Below are 22,856 nucleotides of genomic sequence, written 5' to 3' on the forward strand. Positions count from 1 at the left end.
TAAAAAATATTAACTGAATAATTTTGCAGTTAATTTATATAGGGTTTTTCACAGTCAGGTTTATTGTCAGCACCCATGGGGAGTTATGGATTTTCCCTCTAGAGAAAAAAATCTTCCCTAGAGAAAGAAGTATTCTAGAATTAACATAATTTAGCAAAATTTTTTAAAAGTCCATTAGATTTCTGTAAATCTAGAGAACTGGCATTTCTTAGGTTGATTCTCTAGGGATGTTAGTTCCCAGGGATGTTTTAAGGCATTTCCTGGAGAAGAGTATTTCTGATTATTTTTAAAAAAGCAGGGGGCAGGAATAATGAGTTAAACAAAGTTAACCAGGTTGTCTCAGAGCCTTTTATGTGCTAAGTGTTTTCTGAATATTTAAAGGGAATGTAGTAAAAATCATCGTTTACACTTCTTAGTTCCATATAACCCATTTTTGCAGTATAGCCTCTTAAGGCATCAATGTATATCAAGACACACTTTGGACAGTGTTGTTCAGGGAATTCACAAAGTGTAGGGTTAATAGTCTATCTCTTCTAACTCCTCTAAATTTGCTCCTTCTTCAAATGGCTGTTAAGAACTTTATATTTAAGCTCATCGTGTCAGTCTTCATTTCATATTGTTTATAAGCATGATATCAATATTAAAATGAGATGGGATAAAAATCAAATAGTTTTGTAATGAGATATTTTATTTTAATTTTCACCATTTATATACAAACGCAAGTTAATAAAACACTTCACAAAGCGGTAAAACTTCATAGTTCATATTTATAGGTGCATAGTTTCATGCTCTTTTTAAGTATTATATGTATTAACAAATTTCACAATACACTATTATTCTCGGACAGAAAGAATCATTAAAAGACACCTAAAAATCTTATAATATATGATAGTAAATCACAACTTCTCAACAACAGCAACCGAAAAATAATGGAGATTTAGAAATAAGTGGTAGTCACTTAGGTGTTTTTAATTGGTTTTAACATTTTTAGGTTTGAAGCCACAATATCCACAGCACACGAGGACCTGCTACCAGGTATTGGCTTCAGCACGAGGGAAGCACCGGAATGCTGGGCGGGGGCAGGTACGGATGGTTCAATCACTGCTGAGGGAAGACTTCAAAACACACTGTAAAAACTTTGAGAAAATGTCATGACTGGGCACACTGGAACTGAGCACTTGTACAGGATGGGACGTCTGTCAGCAGATCTCAAGAAACTGGGAGCAAAGATATTTCTTAGGCTTCAGGTTCATAGTCTTGATACCCTTCCTAATATTAGGAAAATCAAAAAGACAGCATGCAGTGTTAGTGTGAGTGGTCCGTCGTCTGGATTTACAGCAAATGAGATAGACATGGCTTGCCACTTTGAATAACATGTATACTCGCAACAGTTCTGCAACTATTGTGCTACAAAGAAACATAATCTTATTTTTAATAGTTTTGTCTTACCTGTCAAAAGTGAATTACGGTGGTAGCACTGTGACTTGCATAAAAAAACCCAACAATATTGGTAAAATTTTATTAGACAAATAAGTAATTTAATCCTATAAATAGGATTATTATCAATATGCCTTTAACAATGTCATTAAGAATAATATATAACATATCTGTAACACACTTGAACTCAATTTTTAATGAAATAATAATACATTTTCTTTTCTTGTGATATCTTTTTTTGGTTTTGATATCAGGGTGATATTGATCTCACAGAATTAGTTGCAAAATGCTCCCTCCTCTTTTAATTTTCATAAGAGGAACTAATTGGTATTAATTCTAATTAATTGGTATCAATTCTTCCTTAAATGTTTGATAAAATTCACCAGGAAAGCCATGTGGGCCTGAGATTTTCTTTGTGGGTAGGTTTTTTATTACTAATTTAATCTCTTTACTGTGTTATAAATCCAGTCAAATTTATTATTTCTTCTTGAGTCAGTTTTATTCATCTAAAAGTATTTTCTAATTTCTCTTTTGACATACTTTTTATTAAAGATGTTTTTATTTTCAAACAACATAAAATTAACAAACAAATTATGCTTCTTAAAATGCTAGACTGAAATATATCAATTGTTGCAAACCACACATTTGTCTTTCTACTCTGTAACTTTTGCAGGGTACTTTTACTTGCTATGCCATCATCCCTCTGGAAATGTATGACAATGCATAATTGTCTTCCTTTGACATTCAGGTGATTTCTCTAACTTTCCATTTTGGAATTTTTTTCAGAATGTAAGGTTTCTAATAAAATAATTCTCTAATGCAGGAGTCTGTAAACTTTTTCTACAGTAAAGGGTCCAGTAGTGAAAATTTTAAGTTGTGTGGACCACATATGGTTTCTGCCACATATCATCATTCTCCTCTTCCTTCTTTTTTCAAAACCTTTTATAAATGTATTATAAAAACCATCCTTAGCTTGCAAGTTGTCTACACAATACATATCCTGGATTTGGCCAACTTGTGCATGTGGAGGGCAAATGCTTCTCAATAAGGACTAATGCAAGAGAAATCTGAAAGGGACAGAGTTTGGATATTGTCTATTAGAAAGACCCAACTTGAACTCCTAAACTTTATTTTTGGAGCTATATGTATATAAACTGTTACCTCGGAAGGCATTTCATAAGCCTCACTGTCGGGATCCACGGGCGTATCTTCCAGAATTCCTTCCTGTGGTGCGCCTTCTTCACTCTAATATTTAAAGTGGGAAGCACAAAAAGAACATGATGAGGTGCCATTTTTCACTTTTTAAAAATCACAAACCTATTTTGGAAAAATCTTACATAAATATAGATAGGAATTTTGTAAAAATGGCACAACAATATTATTGCTGGCATTCTAAACCACACACTGTCTTCTGGAAAACATTGTGGCAACACAGGTTACTAATCCTGAGAGTGTACAACATTTTTGCCCAAGTAATTCATTATTCAGGAAATAATCCACAGTTATAGTCCAAAGATATTTTTCACAAGTCAATGATAGCAGTAAAACAATTAATAAAATGTTCAATAGATACTGAAGAGTTAAAAAGATTATCATTCGACTGCTCTAGATTACTGCAAAGGCATGTATTACTATGACATGACAACATGAGAACTTATTTATGGTATAATGTTTAGCAGGATATAAAATATTGTAGATATGGTGGACACAATCTATGTAGAATTCAGATGCAAGCAAAGGTAAAAACACTGGAAGAAAACACAACAAAATATGAAAATCATTTTGCTGGGTAGTTACGTATGTTACTTTTCCTTTTTCTAGATTTTTGACTTACATAACCATTTACAATGTAAAAGCATATATATTTGATAAATTATTTTCAAATGACAGCAAAGAAACAAATTCTTGTCTAAAATTTGAAGATTGAGACTATACATATTGGAGAAAGAAAAGCAAATGTATGGCCAGATAAGTTTTCTTAGGTATCTCTTCTTAGAAATTTAGCACAACAAAATTCAGCCTGAAATGGTCATGGCTTCAATAGTATTCTTCATTAAATACTTTGGTTGCTTTGCATTTATTCCTGCAAGGTAATTTTGAAAAGATGTAGTTCACTGAAAATTGAAAGCACAGAGAGGCAATGCGACTAAATGGACTTACTCAAAGAGATCAAATACTCCGTCTGCCAGTGTGGCTTATGTTTGACAATATGATGTGACTAAAGCCGCCCCATGGCTTCATCATGGAAGTGACTGACAGTTAGGCAGAGGGATAAGGAAATGGTTGACAGAGAGAAAGGTCAGACTTAACGTCACGTTTATGGTAGTTGGACAGAGAAGCCTATAGATATTCTCCCAGCCCAATGCCCTTTTCATAAACCAAAGGAATCCAAGTCATTTATAAGTTAAACCAAATATAAACCATCCCCAAACTACCTCACTTGTAAATAGGTATTGTTTTCATAGCATTCCACTTTGTGGTACAAGTCAAGGATACAAACTTTGCTGTGTGGTCACTAGTCACAAGGTTTGTAGTGTCACAAGACTCAAGCTCAAATTCTAGCTTCTCTAGATTACAGATCTTTTGTGGTGTTGACAAGTTTCTCAGGCTTTCTGTGAGCATTAACTAGCCTCAGTGACAACATGGGGCAGCAATACCTTCTTTATAACTGGGAGAAACAAATAGCATCATTAACCCTCTCATTAATATTTAGATAACTATTAGTGATAGCCACATATGAAGAAAATAAGACAAATTTCCTGTTTCCATGAATTTTGAAATTGAAAAGTAGAGATTTAATTTTCTAATATAATTTGTTAGATTTTGGATATAGACTGGACAAGCATAAATGGTATTAACAGATTTGGCTCATTTGTTGCTTGGTTCTCACAAATGAATTGCTGCTACACAACTAAGACTGATGAATGTTACTGGTTATGTGTATACATGTGTATTTGGGTGTGTCTGTGTGTGTCCTTCAAAGTTCAACCAAGAAACATTCGGTGTTGCTTGTGAATTCTTTGACTAAATTGATCACGTATTGGTATCAACTGAAATCCCACCCCCATGAACTTTAAATATTGAATGGCTGCTTATTTAAAAAAAATACATGCATTGCTGAGCATGCATTTACCTAATTCTTTTAAAATTGCACTCTATATATCTACAGGTTATAAAGTAAAATATGTATTACTTATTTTGAACTTAATACAGAGCATAAAATTGTGCTCTTATGCATTGTGCTTGAAGTCCATTGGACTAATCTGTTCTTTTTGAGGCAATTATGTAGACAAAAGAGATGGAGTTGCAACATTATTAATACTATTTAATATATTGTAATATATCTGACATATTATCATATAATATAAATATAATTTATAATACTACATCTAATGAGACAGATGTAAAAGAGAATGGTTTAAGTGTAAGGGCAAAGCATCAGCCTTGTACAGAGTGACAGGCCTGGTACAGTCAGACCTACAAGTCTATAATTATAGTATTTTCAATATTTTACACTGCCATATCAATATAGCAGCATTTTATTAATAAATTCTGTTGGCCTGACTTTACAAGATAAAAACTTGCAAATTTTGATGATGTAGTGTCCATTGTGTTTTAGATGCTGGAGTCTGTAATTTCTATCAACATTTTCTACTCATTTCTTGTACAAGGTGTGCTTTAGGATATGAGCATGCACACACACACACACACACACACACAGATTAAAGCAGACCACTGATCATCTCTGGTGAAACCTCTTGAGATCATCTTGAATCTCCTAATTAAAAAGTGCAACTGTAGCATATGATTTGTATCATAAATTTCCTTTGTTGCAACAAGCAAGACCTAGCAGCAAGGCTGAGTGACCTAGATGTAGCTCCTGGGTCATGTGCTGGGCTTCCTTACTGGCAAATGGACTTACTCTCCCTCGGCTCTGTTATACGCCTACTCAGAGTGTGTCTCGGCAAATTTACAAATTAGTATGTCATCAACCATCTGGGTCACTTGGGAATAGTCAAATTGCTGAATACCGTAAGTCACAGAGTAAACATGTTAAACACATTATACATTGTTCATACCTACAGGGAAGCTTTTCAGATTAAGAATGCAAATCTATATTAATTAAATGACATTTCTAGAGAATCCAGTCTGGCATAGAAATAATACATATTTAGAAGCCATTCACACTCTACTTTGAATAATCTTGGCAATCTCTTTGAAAGGAAAGAAAGATAAAGGGAACAGATGAAATAAAAACTAGTTTATTTTACTGTTTTTAAAGGTTTGGGAGTGGAGGAGAGAGTAAAGCTATTATGCTACATTAAACATATGCGTGATTATTTTTGGATGTTATTTATTAGTGTTATCCCTGAATCCAGTTTTAAATACATTCAACCATAAATTTAAAAAAAATTGGTGTATAAATCAGAAATCAGTATAAAATCTTTAAGAAGAAATTTTATTATATAGCAAAGAGGTAGTATGCTATCTTAAATCTTCATCCTCCTTAGCAAATGTAACAGGCAGTACAGTGGTTGCTGTATTTATGGTAGCACCATGTAATTAGCTGACTCACCTAATAAGACTTCACAGCACAGCAACAACTGCCAGCTTTCTTCCCTGTTATTTAGATATAGACCTGGTTGCAAATACTAGCATGCAATAGGAAATCTGGGAATAAACTATTTTCCCCTTTCATATCTAAGAATTGATCCTCCTCTTATATTAGTGAAAAAATATTATTATGTATCTTTAAGCCTATATTTACATTTGTTTGTTATTTTAAGCTTGCATGGAATGGATTCTTGAAGATCAGCCCCTTTGGTGGTGAATGAATAAGACATCAACAAAGTGCAAGTGGATTAAGCTGAGAAAGGTCTGCTCTCGTGTTGAGCTCAGAATCTAGGAGTCATTTCATCTTTGCAAACGCATTGATATTTGGAGGCAAGTCTTAAAGCTAAGCAACTGGGTAAGGGATCAGTGGAGGGAGAGGCTTTGACAAGGTATGAGATAACGAGTCTGCTTCTTTAGTTTAAACCTAGAGAATGCTTAAAAATTCTTAGAAAAGAGGAAATACACTGTGAAAATCTTGGTAAATCAAGGCTCTCAAAAATAGATGGAAACTGGTCTTAATACCTTACTGGGAGAAAGTACATCAAACAAAACAAACTGCTCATATACAAAAGGGTGGATAGGACTTATCGAGCTCTGATAGTGAAGGCAATAGCTTCAAAACCAGTGGATGTAAAACCCAGAAGAATCTTAAAGAGTAAGAATGTGTCTTCATTCTCAAAGAGAGTAAAGAATAGGAAAGGCTTTAAGAAAGCCAGAGTAGAAATATAGAACAGTCAGATGCATGTGATACCTTGAGGTCCCAGGAGTCCCTACACTAATGGAAACAGATGCCAAGTGAAGTTTGAGGAGCCCTCCGGATCTAGAAGGAAAACTCTTCAAATGAACCTCAGCCTTCAAGTTGGACTATCTTTGTTTATTTAGCATCTACCCCAGATAGAGGGCGCTGCGGAAACAACACCCCACAGACCCCAGTAGCCAATTTCGAATGGCGTTGCAATTACTTTATCCTGTAAATTCTTTTTTTGTTAAGTTCTGTCACACAGGTTGCAGTTGCTAGAAAAAGTTTGGTTACTTAGAAAAAGTTTCCTCTGAAAACCTCTATCCATGCCTTAACAGATGGGCTAGGTGTTTTCCTAAAAGGTCATTCCAATGACGTATTTAAATGCTTAATTTTCCATCTGACTCTGACTTGGAATAACAGTAATAGCTAATGTTTATTTAGTGCTTACTCTATTTGGTACCATTCCAAGAGTTTTACATGTATTATGTGATCTTAAAAAACAACCCTTTGAGGAAGTTACTACTATTTTCTCCATTTTATCAATGAATGTACAGAGATAGAAATGCTGGCTCTAAAGGCCACACTCTCAACTATTATGCAAAATCATTTCTTCTTGGAAAAAAAAAATCTTCCTACTAAATCATTAAGTTGGGCTACTTAAGGTAAAATTAAGTTCCCAAATAGTAATCCTCTCAAAATGCTATATAAAATATTTTCTGATTAAACATCTGAACTATCTCTAGTACTATTTAGAGTTTGTCACTATTTTTATAAAAAAAAAATAGGAGGCTAAAGGAACTGTTGAGATTGTGTGTGTGTGTGTGTGTGTGATATTTTTGCAAGGGCAAAAACCAGACATGTATATATATATATGTGTGTGTGTATATATATTTCAATTTCAATCACTACATGATTATTAAATCTGCAAACACTAAGTTGATGAACTTTTTGTTACAGGGAAAAATAGCTTATTATGAATTCAATGCATAGCATTTTCTGGTTAATTTAGACCTTTCATTAGAGTATGTTCTAACAGAGTAAAGACGATAAAGTTGTCGGAAATAAATTGTTCCTTTTGTTCCCTAAATGTATCACCCTAGAATTTTTTTTAGATCGGTTTGAAATATCACTTCAGTTTCCTACTTCACTCCTTTTGACCAACCAATAAATTTTTTGACTGGGTCCGAGGCCTTATCTTTTTTAGATCCCTCCCAAGCCCCTGCAACAAGTTCATATTGATTATCACAATAAAACATAACGATCCGTTAAGTCCATAGGGTAGATGTTTACTTATTTACAACCTTGCCTTATTCCACAGAGAATTTAAAGAGGAATAAAAGATTATTTCCTCATCACAACAAATGAATATCCTTTGCTTTGTCTAATATTGGCTTTTCTCTTTCTTGAAATAGAAACTAAATGTTTGTGTTCTTTTAATGACTTTTAAAGCATCTATTCCCTTATTTCTGGATTACATTATTGAACTCTCAATAAATCAATACACAGTTCTGTATTTAATTTTTTTGAACAATTCTCCCTTCTTTAATTTGATTCATTTGCATCTTCCTTCGGGGTATACTGAGTAAGAAACTCTTGATTTATGTGTCAGAGGAAGAACAAACAACAGCACACAGATTATTCTGTGTTTAAATTCTGCAACTGTTTCCATGGTTGCAAGGTGTAGAAAGGGTGTGTGAAAGTATGCTCGTGCTTGTGTGTGTCTGTGTTGGGAAAATATACACTGAGAAAATATACATCGTGACGATTTCTAATTCTATCACTTCGTTACGGAACTGAAACTGTGTTTACATAATCAATCTAAATACTTTGTACCTAGTCCCCTCCTTCCAACAGTTGCATACAGTACACTATTTGCTGTTTGGAAACCCAGGACAAGATATACTTTTAAAAGCATGGAATTTGGGGGGAGACTGACCTAGTGAGATCTTGAGCAATGCAGATGTCTCAACTGGAAAACGGTGATAATAAAACCTTTTTTGAGAGTGTTATCATACTAAATGAGATGATATATTAATACATAATGTAGCCTATAATGACCATTGCACAGTTGTAATAGCAAATATTTACTGAGCATCTACTATGTGGTAGATTCTTTTAAGCAATATTTTTGAAAGTATCCCCATAAATGTATATCATATATTATCTCAATAAAGATTGCATCATTGTTGTATTTCATCATATTGCTAATTTTATTTGTGGAGCAAAATTTGTCTTGGAAAGGATTGAAACAAAACTCCATTATTTCAAAAAGTGGAAACTTTTGCCTTATTTCATTGACTATTGCATTTGAGTCTACAATGAACCTCAGTATTTTGCCTTTCTCCAGCTGTGCAAGGTCTTCCTGTTTGTTCATTTTCTCTCAGCTGTACAGGAATACAGCTGAAAACCTGAGTAATGGACAATAGGCCTGTTGCATCCTAAGTACATCCTTGTGACATAGACAAGAAGCAAATGCTACAGAGCCTTAAGTGCAAATGCTACAAGAACATTGTGTTAATCACTCTTAACAAAGACTTACAAGCAGAAGCAGTGAGCTAGTGATATATTTATACCATAATGAGAGTGAGAAATACTCGTAGCACCAGTACTCGAAGATGAATATGCTTTTATCGATATTTATAATGCTGGTAAGAAGCATCTCTTATCCTTGCAATAATTTCTTCTTTTAATTGAAGCAAAACAAGATACACAATATGTTAAAAGCCATAGTCTTTCCTTTGTAGTCTCTTGGCTCAACCTCACACAAGGGTCAGTACTATACCTGTGAAATTCTAAACTGCTATAGCAGGCAGTTAAAATCTTGACATAGGAAGCACAACACAGGAAAAAATATAGAATATTGAGATCTTAGAAATGTCAAATACCAATAGTGTCATGTTAGTATTTATGACAATATGTCACAGTAACTGGTAGCATTGTGACTTGTTAAAAATATGCAATACATTTGTGTTTAAAGGGCTATAAAGTTTTGGCAGGAAAATTTAGAATGCAAGTTGTTCTGTACTAAAAATTGACCTAATAGTTATGGTTTTAGTGACATCACTATTAATTAATAAGCAATATATTTTCAAATGAGATGAAAAAATTGAAATTTGATCTTTGAGATTAAAAATGATTTGATACAATTTATCTTTATTTAATTTTTCTGAACAAATATTACATTTGTTTTGCACCCTTTTCCTACAGAAACTTTTCTTGTTTTGCTTACCCGCCATGTTTAGATTCCTCCTACTTTTGTTTAATTTTGATATTTCTGAATTTTAAGTGTAGGGAATGATTTAATTGTCACTAGACCTAACTTTTCCAGTGCTAGTATTTTTTTTTTTTTTTTTTTTTTGAGCTGTGGCTTTCCTATCCCGTTTTTCACATCTCAAAAAATAATTTGTTGCGGAATACCCATCTGTCCTATCTCTATGGAAACGAAGACGTAGGCAGCACAAAGATGATTTTATTAGAAAGTGCAGTAGAGCAGAAGAGCCAGTGCATACAATTGACTTCCTTGCAGACTCAGCAAATTTCACCTGGAAAAGAGTCTCTGCCTCTGTTGAGTTTTCCTGGGCAAATAAAATATTTGAAAGCCACTAATGTTCCAAACAGCAACAACAACGAAGAACACAGCCAGGTTATAGAACTGTGTTGGTGTTCTTGTGTGCTTATGCCCAGAAAATAAGCAAGTTGCAACTTCTCTGTGATTAAACGTCATTACAGTGTAACAGTTCTGGATTTGACAATCTAATCATTGAAACCTTTGTATCCTCATCCCATTATGAAGTATAAAAAATATTTCTTCCAAAGACATTTTTTAAAAAAAAATCTCTGTTGTAAATGAATAAAAGTGGTCCTTGCCCATCATTCTTTCTCCCCATGGGGCAGGAGACTTAGGAACATCTAAGGGTTCCTTGGAGCTAGTGTGAAAACCACAGCAATGAACTAAATAAACGTCTCCATCAAAAGAAAGATATAAGCATATTACATCAGAAAAGCCAGCATGATATAATGGGTTATCATTGATTAAGAAACTTGAGGCCCCTTTCATGCCCCATTGATAAATCATTATAATTTGACCACAATATCTAATGTCCTTTGACCTCTTCTGCGTACCTGTAAAATGAAGACTTTCAAAACACAAACTCCCATTAGTTAGAGTCAGATGTTACAAAACAAGTATTCAGTGAACACCCAGATGGGAAAGCTTAGAACTTCAGTTTTATTTTCTGCAAGGCCTACCACAATATACAATTGAATGAGCTAATAAATGAATGAAACAGATGGACATGGGTTAGTTTTAATCATATTCAGAACAGAAATCACTTCCACAGACTATTTAATGATGAACCTGCACATTATCACTCCTAAATCTCTCAGTAGGTGATGCCCCAGTTTCACTATTAGCTCTTCAGCCTTGGATGTTAAGCACTGCACTTTCCTCTGGCCCCCTCTTTAAATGTCACAGCTATTTCTGGCAGGTAGATGACTGCTTTGGTTAGTGTGAACGCACACCACCTTGGAGCAAAAGGGCACCCGAGAGAAAAGGAAGCCAACACCAGAAAAATAACTTGGAGAAAAAAAACTACAAAGTGCTGAAAATACAACAGAGATGCATTTGTCTACTTATAATCTAATGCATGTCAGTCTTAAAAGAATATAAGATGTTTAGAAAATACAGTGTTGCCCATGGCTGTACTTAATACTGTGGCCATTTGATACAAAGCAAAGTGTTCTTGCTCTCACAAAGAACAATTTAGAATTCAGAGCTCAATCTCTAAGGAGGGCTTTTAGACTCTATCTTGAAGCACACCGAGGAGATGGAGTTTACCGTTTTTGGAAAGCATAATTCAAGTGAGGGAGAGGGATGATGGAAGATATGTAGTAGACTTAGAAAGATCAAGAGGGCAAGCTGGCTTTTGATGGAAACAAAATATTACTATGCAGTTTCCAAACTGCTAAACTTATAAAGTCCAAAGACTTACCTGAAGGCTAAAACCTTTATTTTTTTTTATTGTAATGGAGGAAAACTGGATGTTATTTATACTGCCAATTGTGAAGTAAGTAAAAAGGAGATTTTGCTAATGGGTGATTTTAATATTCATGAATATAGAGGCTCAGCAAATTTCCTCCAATCTTTTTCATTGCAAGACCACAAATTAATAATCATCTTTACAAATGGATTTAGCGATATTGCTGTCTGATACTAATTTTTTCTTTGCCAACAGCAAATGCTTCTTTTTTTGGATATGTTTTATGGAGTTCACATTTCTCTATTCATTTCTACCTGAGCATGTCTTGATTTTTTTATTCAGTTCTCTCACTCTCACTATAGAATTTTTAAAAGCTGGTTTATTATATTGATATCCTCCCACCATAAATTCAGTAATATTTTGAGTTCCAGGTTTCCATCGACATTAGGCTGACTTTGTCAAGCATTGACACAAAAGAAAAGATTTTAAAAACAAAAGGCCTGAATCAACATGAGAGGTCAAATTTTGTAGGGTGTTTTGTGTCTTGAAAATTTTCCTGCTGTAATTATCTGAAGCCCTTGGTTAGATAATTATTGAGGGACTCTTCCAATTGTCCCTTTTCTCTACATAGATCACCACATTAATTAAGAGAGCCTCACTAGGGAAAGGTTGCTGTTCTGCATCTTTAAGTATTTTTAGTCCTTTACTCTCAAAAGAGAAAAAAAAAAAAAGCATTGAGAAAAAGATTGCTTCTCAGCCAAATTTTCTGATATGAAGATATTCTCAAAAAAGAAAAAAAAAAAAGAAACCCTCTGGAATGTGCCTTAACAGTCTTATTTCTGCACATTTTTAAAAGGAGGTCATTATGAAATTTTCACACATTTTATGACCTGCAATGTACCTTTCTAATCTGATTAAATTAGAGCTAATAAAGAAATATGAATCAGGTGTTTGCAGTGATCAAGACACTAAAGTTATATTTACACTGTTTCACAACTATAAGGTGTCAAAGCTTACTGAGGCAGGAAGTAAATGTACATTGTTTGATATTAAATTCTTATACCACATTGCAAGTTTTTAAAAAAATTATCTAGCTTTTATGTATATATAGTTACAGAGCATTAAGTACAACTTGCATGGGTATCACCTGAGATATTTATTATAAATGCAAATGCCTCGGTATTTATTTTAAATGCAAAAGGGGCTTTCAAATCCCATTACTGATGGCCCCATCTTCCATTCCTGGTGTTACCGATGGGACTCTCCGAGCAGTTTAGGAATCTGGATAAAGGAAGGCATGCATAAAACTTACAGTACTTCATTTTAAAAAGTGGTCTTTCGGAATTGCAAAAAAGTGAATGAATATAGACAATGTTTAAATGGAAAGTATCTTGATAATGGTCACTATTATTTTTTAAAGATTTACTACTTGATAGATACTCATTAGGGGCTTTATCATAACCTTAGGAGAGAGGTAGGAGGATTATCTCAGTTTGTAGGAAATGGAACCAGGAAGCTTGGGTCCAGGAGTTACGTTCTGAACTACCAGGCCAGGCGGCCTATCGAAGCACGTCTATACGTACATGAGCACGTGCCTGGGCATACATGCATATCACAGTGTTATCGATCTTGAAACTGCATGTTTGCATCAATGGCTGGAATTCCAGATGAACAAGAAAATATTTTTCCCTTCTAAACCATTAGTAGTTTATTGGAATTCATCACCAGTCTGTATCTCTGTGTATCTTTCAGCAGTACATTTAAAATATAACAGCTAGATGGGAACTTTTATAACTGTATGATATGAACACAAGTACAAGAAATATTCAAGTTCACACAAGAAGAAAAAACACTTTCTGTAGAAAACATTTACTTATTTACTTATAAACCTTTAGTTCTCTCTGGATTTGACTTTAAATCTTGTTACATTTCCCAAAAACTAATATCTTCTAGCTGACTTCTATTAAAGATTCAGAAAAAGAGAGAAGATTAAATATAACTGCAAGAGATTATTATAATACTGTCTATTCTCTCATTCTCTCTCTCTCTAGAGCACACCACTTCCTCCAAAATCAGTTAATAATAGTCTAACTCCCAGCAAGTTTTGTTTAGTTAAAAATATACGTGTACACAAATATATGGGTAAATACATTTATATCAGATATATGTACATATATTTTCTTTCTTGCATGTGATATATAGTGATAAAATACAGTCAGATTTAAGATTTCTCTACTCTGAAATAGACATTTCACAATTTTAATTCAAGACCCCTGGTTTTTTGAAAAAAAAAAAAAAATCTATGAAAGCAAATGCATCTGAGAACTTGGCTGAATCTGAGCTCATTTTGATAAGAAGATTCCACATTCACTTTTGAGTGATGATTTGAAAGCTGTCAAGACCTACCAGTTACAATTCTTTCTATTTATAGCATTACTTGAAAGTGTTTCACAGACATTATCTAACAATTTCTTCTCATAGCATTCTAGGATTATAAAAATGTGCATGGATTTAACTCAATAGGTATTGAGATGTTTCCCATTAGTAAGTTGCAACCATGCAATGAATGCCATGCTTAGCAATATTCTCCAATAAACTTCAATAATCATAAACTCATGCATACTGAAATTTATATTAAAACTTAATAAAATATTTTTGCTTCATTAAATGGATATATATGTGTGCATTTTGTGGCCAAAACCATCGGCACACTTCCACTGTTGCTGTTCTTCTTTTTCTTCTTTTTTTTTGTTTGTTTTTTTTGTTTCTGGCACATTTTGGGTTATAAATCAGAAATGACATGAAAATAACAATGTTAATCCTCTTTTTATAAAACCCAATGCTTTCCCACAAGTCTATTCATAAAATCCAAACTTCTTACTATGGCTTATAAGATCTAGAATAGTCTGTCCTATCTCCAGCCTTCATTTCTTCTCACAGTCACTATATTCTAGCTACTCTGGTATCTTTTATGCTATAAAAAACACCAGATTCACTCATCCTCAAAGCCTTCACATGCTCTGCCTTGGATACTTCCACCCTACATTCTACTAAGCCCACACCCAAACATCCTCTCTCTCATCATATTGGTTGGGCCCTTCTTGCCCTCCTGATTTCAATTTAAATGTGACTTTCCTGTATAAACTTTCCTTAAGCTGGGGTGTCTGACTGAATCCAAACAGCTAATGGGTTTTCCTTTTCTTATTGCTTTCTCTCTATGCTTCTATTTAGGATGCTTTGCTTGGGGAAAACAATAGGAAGGGGCAGTGTCTGGAGCATGGAAGTCACGGTGTGGAAGTACAAGAGGGGAATGAAGTCTATTCCCCAGTCTGGCTCTTGGGATCAGACCCAACATCCAGAGAGAGAGAGAGAGACCACTTCAGTAACTGCTTATGCTGTTGTTTTGATTGCAATAATTGGAATACTTAGGGGACAAGACACAAGGTCACTGGCGAGGGTGGCAGTGGCATGATTCTTCCCTTAGTAACTTGAAGGCAGCAGATTTCAAAAAGGAAAGCCAGGCAGATAAAAGTGAGCAGATCTGTTCTTGAGCATATTGAGATACCCTTGGAGATGCCAATAAATCACTGGGGAGATTGTGAGAGAGGCGTAGGCCCTGCAGATAGACTTTGCAATGGCGGGAAATCATGTTTATCCTCAGGGTGTCAGGTCTGAAGATACCTGGGTTAAGTAAATAATCCCCGGGACAGTAAGAATCAGCGATTACTAGCAGTTACAGATGCATCTCTGTACCAAAACAGGTAACAGCATCCAGGAATGATGCAAAGCCACACATCAATCTAATGTCTTGTCGTGCACATACGTGGTGCTTTTCCCTGTCAAATAGACAAACGAAGAAGTAAGAATAAATGTTGCTCCCAAATTTAAGGTGAAGCATTAGTCAGACTGGGTATCGTCAGGGAATTTTGTCTGTTTTCTAACTAGCTTTATTTTAGCACAGCCATAAATCTGGCTGTAATTGTCTTTAACTCCAGTGACTCATACATTTGAGCCTTTCACTTGACTCTCAACCGTGAAAAATTGCAGCTGATTTGACAATATGACTATGCTCTCACTCACATGCATGTGATCATATGAAGCTGTCAGTACATCTGTTTTTGTTCTTGGGAGGTTGACGGACTATCACGAACCATCTTATATCTTTTCCAGTCCCTTGTGGGTCCAATCGGATGCATTTGAGAGGCAGGTAGAGTTTGTGGTCAGTAAGTAGGTTTTTTCTGAATACCAAACAAATGGACATGTATAGAAATTGAATTGAGCACGAACATTTTTTTTTCCTTTACAGATTTACCTACTTGAAACATCATCTTACTCAATGAAGAAACTATACATGTTCTATAACCGATAATAAAGATCATTATTAACTGAGCTATAAGAGACAAAATTAATGTTTTAATCACAAGGATTACTATTTAAAATAGGTGAAAATTTACCTTTTCATCTAGAAACAAGTTAAAGCAAATAATAATTTATATTTAAATCACATTTGACACTTTTTTATAATGAATAGCAAATGGTTTCAAACTTTAAACATGTATTTGATATTTTCTTGGGTATTCCTGAACATGATTAAGGTTTCATTTCTCCAGGTATTTTTATTCATTCGCAGAGTCAAAATATCAAAACTTTATAAGGTTTCATCAAGTGCTAATTTAGCATTTTGGTTTTTATAATTAATTTGTAAAGGAGATAATAATGAGAGTCATCATCTGTGGATAGCTCCATTTCCAGATTCCAACAAAACCATGAATACATTTATGGCGCTGGGACTGAGTCAGACGGGTCTTATGTGCTCTCTGGTGTGTGGCCGTATTGTGTGGCAGTGGGGGGTTAGAACAACAAGGCTCAGTCATCTATTCGGACTCCAGTTGGAGCTCAGGCAACTTCAATTTGTGGTTATGATGATAAATTTCAAGAGAGTTGCACTACTTGTAGAACCATGTTAAAAATGATGCAGTGAAACTAAAAAGCCACCTATTTGGAAAATAAAAAGGCACCAATATACAAATACAAAAGAAATTCATTGGAAGATTTGGAATGCTTGTTTCCAATATAAGTGTCACAAAATGCAAATGTAAAATAATAGCACATATGTGTTAACATCATATTTTCATTTCATCAGTTCTACAAAAGAAAATATATGAATTTTTTGTATACGAAAAAGAAACTCCACAAAGCGTACTCTGTATGACCACTGAGTAAGGTTTTTTATGATTCTTAGCATGGAAAAATTGTGAACACAATGTATGTTAAATAATTTAAAATTATTAAATATTTTAAATATTGAAATATTATTTTGTCAATATTAATAATCTCAATTTTAAAATAACATATGATCCCAAAACATACAGTGTTACTTGTCCTGAAAGTTACAATTTTAAAAGAATTCAAGCTTAAACATTCTTCTAAATGATTCATGAGACTTAAGATAAAATATAAAAGGCGGACAAAGAGGGACAATAAAAAGCAAAGATTTTTAAGGAGCTCAGGGGAAGTTGAAAAGCATTTGTTATATATTCCTTAGATGTCTAAGCAGCAAATGGATACATAGCTTTCTAGGGAGTCCGCAAAAGTGCTAAAATTAAATATTTGGACATAAATGTGGGATGCAGAGTTAGCTACCCTTTTTAAAATTTAATATTTTCAAATAAAAATTAAAAGCAATTGTATATTTTTTCATTGCTGAACTCTAAATGAATATTATCCAAAACTGAGACTTATAAGAATAATACATTTAAAGGCCCTAGATGACTATAATACGAAAACAAGTATATTTACAAATGATGCATTTATTTTAAGTGTAGTTGTCCAGCATTTTCAACACCCTCCCCACTTTTGACCTGTTTTATCTTGACATTCAGCTAATGGGTGAGCAAAAAATTAAGTGGAATAATTGGGAAAAATAATTAAATAAATCATTATCTGATAATCTAAACAATAGTAATGTGAGATAGGTACTTTAGGCATTATTTGGACTTATAAATTGTCTAGTGATCTAATAGACATAATGGTTTATTCACTAATTGCTACTGTCATCTTTAGACGCTATTAACAACTCAAAGCAGTGAATTACACCCAAATAAAGGGTGCTTTTGTATAGGCATTTGTTCCTATTGCTAGTCATTTATTCTTCAAATATCTTTTAGGCACCACTTACAAAGATGACTGAAAATATAAAATCTGTCTATATAATAGAGAGAGCCAGTCATTGAATAGAATAGGTGTAAAGTACCAGGAAAAGATTTTTATCTAATGCAATCTGAACTGGACAACATATTTCTTTGTTGGAACTATTTCTATTTCTAGTCCTTAAAAAGTCACACACATTTACACTGGTGATTTGGTTTATAACTTCTCTGCACCCGTTGTCTTAAGCACAAGTATACACATTTGCAGCAATATCTCTGCGTAAGACATTTTTGATGGGATGAGAAAGTTTAAAATATAGATGTTTATTTCAGAGATGCTGAAATGGTTTATAAAAATTCTATGACTACAAGGAGTTCATCCAGAATGCAATTTACCAGGAAGGAACAATGTCATCTTCACATAAAAATAATACATGCGTGAGTGTTTTGAAAGGTTGGAATTCACTGTTTTGTGTTATTTTTTAAGCTGTGCTTGACTCACTACTGATGGCTTTGGCTTGAAATAGCCTTTAAAACAATGCCTGTGTATCAGTGCCGTGGATCTCAACATGAACTTTGTTGGAGCTGACCATGGTCCTATATACTCAAACATTTATGGGAGGAATGGAAGGTTAGAAACTGAGGCATTAAGTTGCTGTGATAGTTATTCTAAACAGTCGAGTTCAAAATTAATCTGTCAGTCCTGTTATCAAATGTTATAAAACATGAGGTTAAAAATAAATGTTAGGTAATTTATAAACTAGTCAAACTTATTTCAGACAACTGCTAATTTCCTAATATATGCACTGTTTTCAGTGTCTCTAAAACTGTCGCCTCTGCCAATGTGACTAACAGATGATGATCAAGTGGTCTGTGTGATATTATCAATTATACAGTAAGAAATCAAAGTCTTTCTTTCATCTTCTAAGCTGTTTGGGAAGAAGGTGTATGTATGTATAATGCGGAGCAAGAGGAGATTAACTTGTAAGCCATTATCTGATGCAAAAACAGACATTTACTAAGTTATCTATGAAGAGATGGTTCGATAACAGCTGAGCATTCGTATAACTCTTCAGGGACCCGGATTCTCTCAAGTGTGACAGAACACTCATCTCAACCGCCAGCACTCTATTTAAAAAGATCACATTTGGCAAGCGGCAAATGGTGTTTTGAGCTCTGCTCAGTGACAGGTTTGCTTTCTATTTGATTAACATTATCTGTTATCTGAGGACAATAAAATGACCTTCAGTGAAAACCCCTTTTAAATTCCATCTACCTGAGCTCCACCACGGATGGTCTATGGCTGTACTTTAAGAATCTTTAAAATATTCGAAGGTGACTATGAAAGAGAAATACGGGAAGCCACAGAAAATAACCACTGTCTAATGCTGTTCTGGGCACCACTAGGAAAGGACAAAAATTTATCCAAGAAAGAGAATATTGTCTACCCACCAAAATCCAAAACGGATTCAGCACAATTGAGCAATACACAGCACAACTGAGCAATGAATGAAACAGATTTGTGGTGAAAAACAGGTGGTGCTTGAGTGCCTAGTCTAAGGTGCTTACTTAATTCCTTTCCAGCATGGAATCTGTTCGACATCTAGTCTTTTGATAATATAGTAGATGAAAAAAGCCCCTATTATAGAATTTTTAGGCATATGCTACACATTTCTCGAATTATGCTTGTGTAATCACAAACAAGTGGGCAAAATGCTCCACCAGGCTACCTTTACATCCCTGTCTCTACTTCCACAGTGGTTTTGGTCTTGTGCCAGGAAAGGTGGTGGTTTGCTAAGAACCACAAGCTTTTTAAAGTTGACTTTTTGAATATTTTCTAATTTTTAATTTTTATGGCTACATAATAGTTGGACGTATTTATGGAGTGCATGTGATACCTTGCTACAGAACTCCCATGTCCATTCACAATTGCCAAGATGTGAAATGAACCTAAATGTCTATCAATGGAAGAATGGATAAACTTGACTTTGATGTGTGCTAACTGCAGGTTCAGGAGAACTGTTTGAAGTGACGAAATGGTGAATGAATGAGTCAATTAGCTGCCTGGCGGGTTTCTCATAACACTTTACCTAGAAGTTTTGCCTTTCCTCCCAAAACTGTAATAGGCACAACCAGTCACTATCCTAAGGTCTAGTTGGTGTGAGTCAAATGAAGAGAGAACTAGCAGTTTTATCTGAATAGCATTAATATTATGGTGGCTAGGAATGAGAGGTCAGGAAAACCTCTATTCATACTATTATTGTAATATTTTTAATTAGAAATATTTACATACGATTCATTTGTAAGAGAGCTCTTCCCAAAAAAGTGATGACAGTGCATAAAAAATAAATTCCATTTGCTTCTCAACCCCAAAGTACATAAAAACTGAAATATTTTCTAGCTAAATATCAGTTATATGTTCCAGCAGCAGCTTTAATTTCTCTCACATCCATTTTCTGCTACAATAAAGTGACAAAGCCAACTTATGTTGCATGCACATTTGTTACATCTAATTCTTTGTTTTTCATTTAGATAAGTATGCTTTATGTCCTAGGTACCACAGGAAGTCCCAAAGCTCAGAAAATCACTAATGAGAATGGAAGGAATTAGCCATCATGAAAGCTGCAGCATGTAGCTACTATGCAACATTGCTCAGAGTTCATGTAGCAGGTTAATCAGTGTAGCAGCTGTTCAATGAGCTTTATTGCAACTGGAGTCTCCTATCCTAAATCTGACACATCTGTTTTTTTTTTTCAAGACAGAGTCTTGCTCTGTCCCCTGGGCTAGAGTGTAGTGGGATCAGCTTAGCTCACAGCAACCTCAAACTCCTGGGCTCAAGCAATCCTCCTTCCTCAACCTCCCGAGTAGCTGGGACTACAGGCACACACCACCACGCCCAGTTAATTTTTTCCTATTTTTAGCTGTCCAGCTAATTTTTTTTTATTTTCAGTAGAGACAGGGGTCTCACTCTTGCTCAGGCTGGTCTCGAACTCCTGAGCTCAAGAGATCTTTCCACCTCAGCCTCCCAGAGTGCTAGGTGACATATCTATTCTTAAGAAAGATAGTAACTTTGTGTCTTGCAAAGAAAAGAGTCCTCCAAGGTTAGTTTTTAATGAATTAACCCTTCATCTTTCCTCAGACCTTTTCTCTTCTTTCTTTTCCTAGTATCCTCAGAAATATTTAAAGGATAATCCTATAAAATAACTTACATTGCCTAGCCTGGGTACAATGTCTCATGCATTGTAGGCACTCAACAGATATTTGTTTAATAAATGAATAAGTGAAGGTCGAGTGGGAAATTATAGTGTCAAATTAAAAATGGGTTTAGAGGTCATCATTAAGTTAGTTGAATTATTTACTATTAGCACCCTGTCATATTTTCACTGCTAAATTTCATATTATTCATTAAAGAAATGTGTTGGAGAGTAATATAGTTAATATATGAATTATCTATAACTTCCAATATATCCATACAACATGAGGTTCCTAACGTATGTCACTTTTCAAAGGTAAATTCTACACCATTTAGAGTTATAACACTTTTTATTCATCTTTTAAGAAACTGCAGATCAATGCTTGCTTTCTATAAGTAAAAGCTTATTGATTTATATAAGATGAGAAACTCTAGTGCAATATAAATTACATATACTACTTCTACAATAAATCTATAGGCATAAAATCATGCTTATAAAAATCGGCAGACCTAAACAAATGAGTACATATTTCTGTAAAGTTCATAGGCACCAAAGACATTCAACTTTTAAAACCCCACTGTGTAATATTAAATGGAAAATTATAAAAGGACCAAAGCTATGGCTACACACAAACTAATATATTTTAATAGCTGTGCTGGAACCAGTATGTCACCTCCTTTAACCTCAGCTAAAAAATATTTATACAAACCTTTCTATGCAGAGCTATCTTTAACAAGAGCATCCCATTGAGAAAAAAAGGAAATAGAAAGATATGAAAATTTTCACTTATTTCTAATTCCAACAGATATTACTTCACTGATATTCCATTTCTGTATAAATGCACATAGAATATGAACATTCCTTATAGTTCATTTTTACTAACAAATTGCCTAAATCATTTTCGGGCTATGTGCTATCCAGAGATATTGTCCAGTTAATTGGCATCATTAAGTAACATTTTGAAATTATGATGAGTTTGAATGTATCAGCTAAAGGCTTGATTGAACATTGATAAACCACGTGCTAGATGTCTAAAGAGATGGAATTCATCCCTTAGTAGGCTTTATCCTTATGTAACCTGTCTCAAATTTGGAAACCATTTCTTTTAAGTTGCAAACGTTATGTTCATGTGGGAAACTTAAACTATAATTTTAACAATTAAAAGATGATTTGAAAGGTAATGCTGCTCATGGCTGCCTCTTATTTTGGGGGTTTCTTATAGATTCTTTTAAGGAACAAGAACTACATGGAAACCAGATGCTACCATTGCTCTGATTTTTAATGCTGAATTTCTCATTTCCATTTTGGCAAAGGAAGCCAAAGGCATAAATAACCTTTTTGATCTGATTTTCCCCTATGTCAGTTCCCATGAGACCAGCGACTCCATTCTTCCCGTTATTGAAGGTTTACGTTTTGCGGCCACCTCTTATTCTTCCATCACTATACTCAACCATCCTGTGGCCAGTTCTTCCCAGGTCATTCTCTAACCTTAACCTCTATTTCAGAGCTGCAATCCATATCTATCCAAATATATGAAACATGAAAATAAAGCTAGTCATCTTTCCTTTAGGATAATAACCAGCATTGAATTGCCATTGCTATCGGGTTGGTACTATGCTAAACACTTTCTTTAAACCCTATGAATTAAGGGTAATTTTTATTCTCATTTTACATGTCAAGAAATCAAGGCACATAAAAATTAAAGCATCTTGCCCAAGGTCTCGCAGCTGGCAAATGATCT

At 34.3% G+C, this 22,856-nt stretch overlaps 1 protein-coding gene across 5 annotated transcripts in view; it reads right to left on the bottom strand.

Moving 5' to 3' along the window:
• Positions 1 to 667: 667 nt before the first annotated feature.
• The window catches only part of SNCA (synuclein alpha), a 70,016-nt gene continuing 47,827 nt past the window's right edge, over positions 668 to 22,856 (bottom strand). For all 5 annotated transcript variants that reach the window (XM_045536837.1, XM_045536835.1, XM_045536834.1 and 2 more), the window contains 2 exons: positions 2,599 to 2,682; positions 668 to 1,269 (listed from right to left, as the gene is read on the bottom strand). In XM_045536837.1, coding sequence (XP_045392793.1) covers positions 1,237 to 1,269; positions 2,599 to 2,682 — 117 coding nt within the window. In that variant the 3' untranslated portion in view covers positions 668 to 1,236. The remainder of the gene's footprint in view (positions 1,270 to 2,598; positions 2,683 to 22,856) is intronic.

Source organism: Lemur catta, chromosome 24 (genome assembly GCF_020740605.2).
Source record: "Lemur catta isolate mLemCat1 chromosome 24, mLemCat1.pri, whole genome shotgun sequence".
Taxonomy (NCBI): Eukaryota; Metazoa; Chordata; class Mammalia; order Primates; family Lemuridae; genus Lemur; species Lemur catta.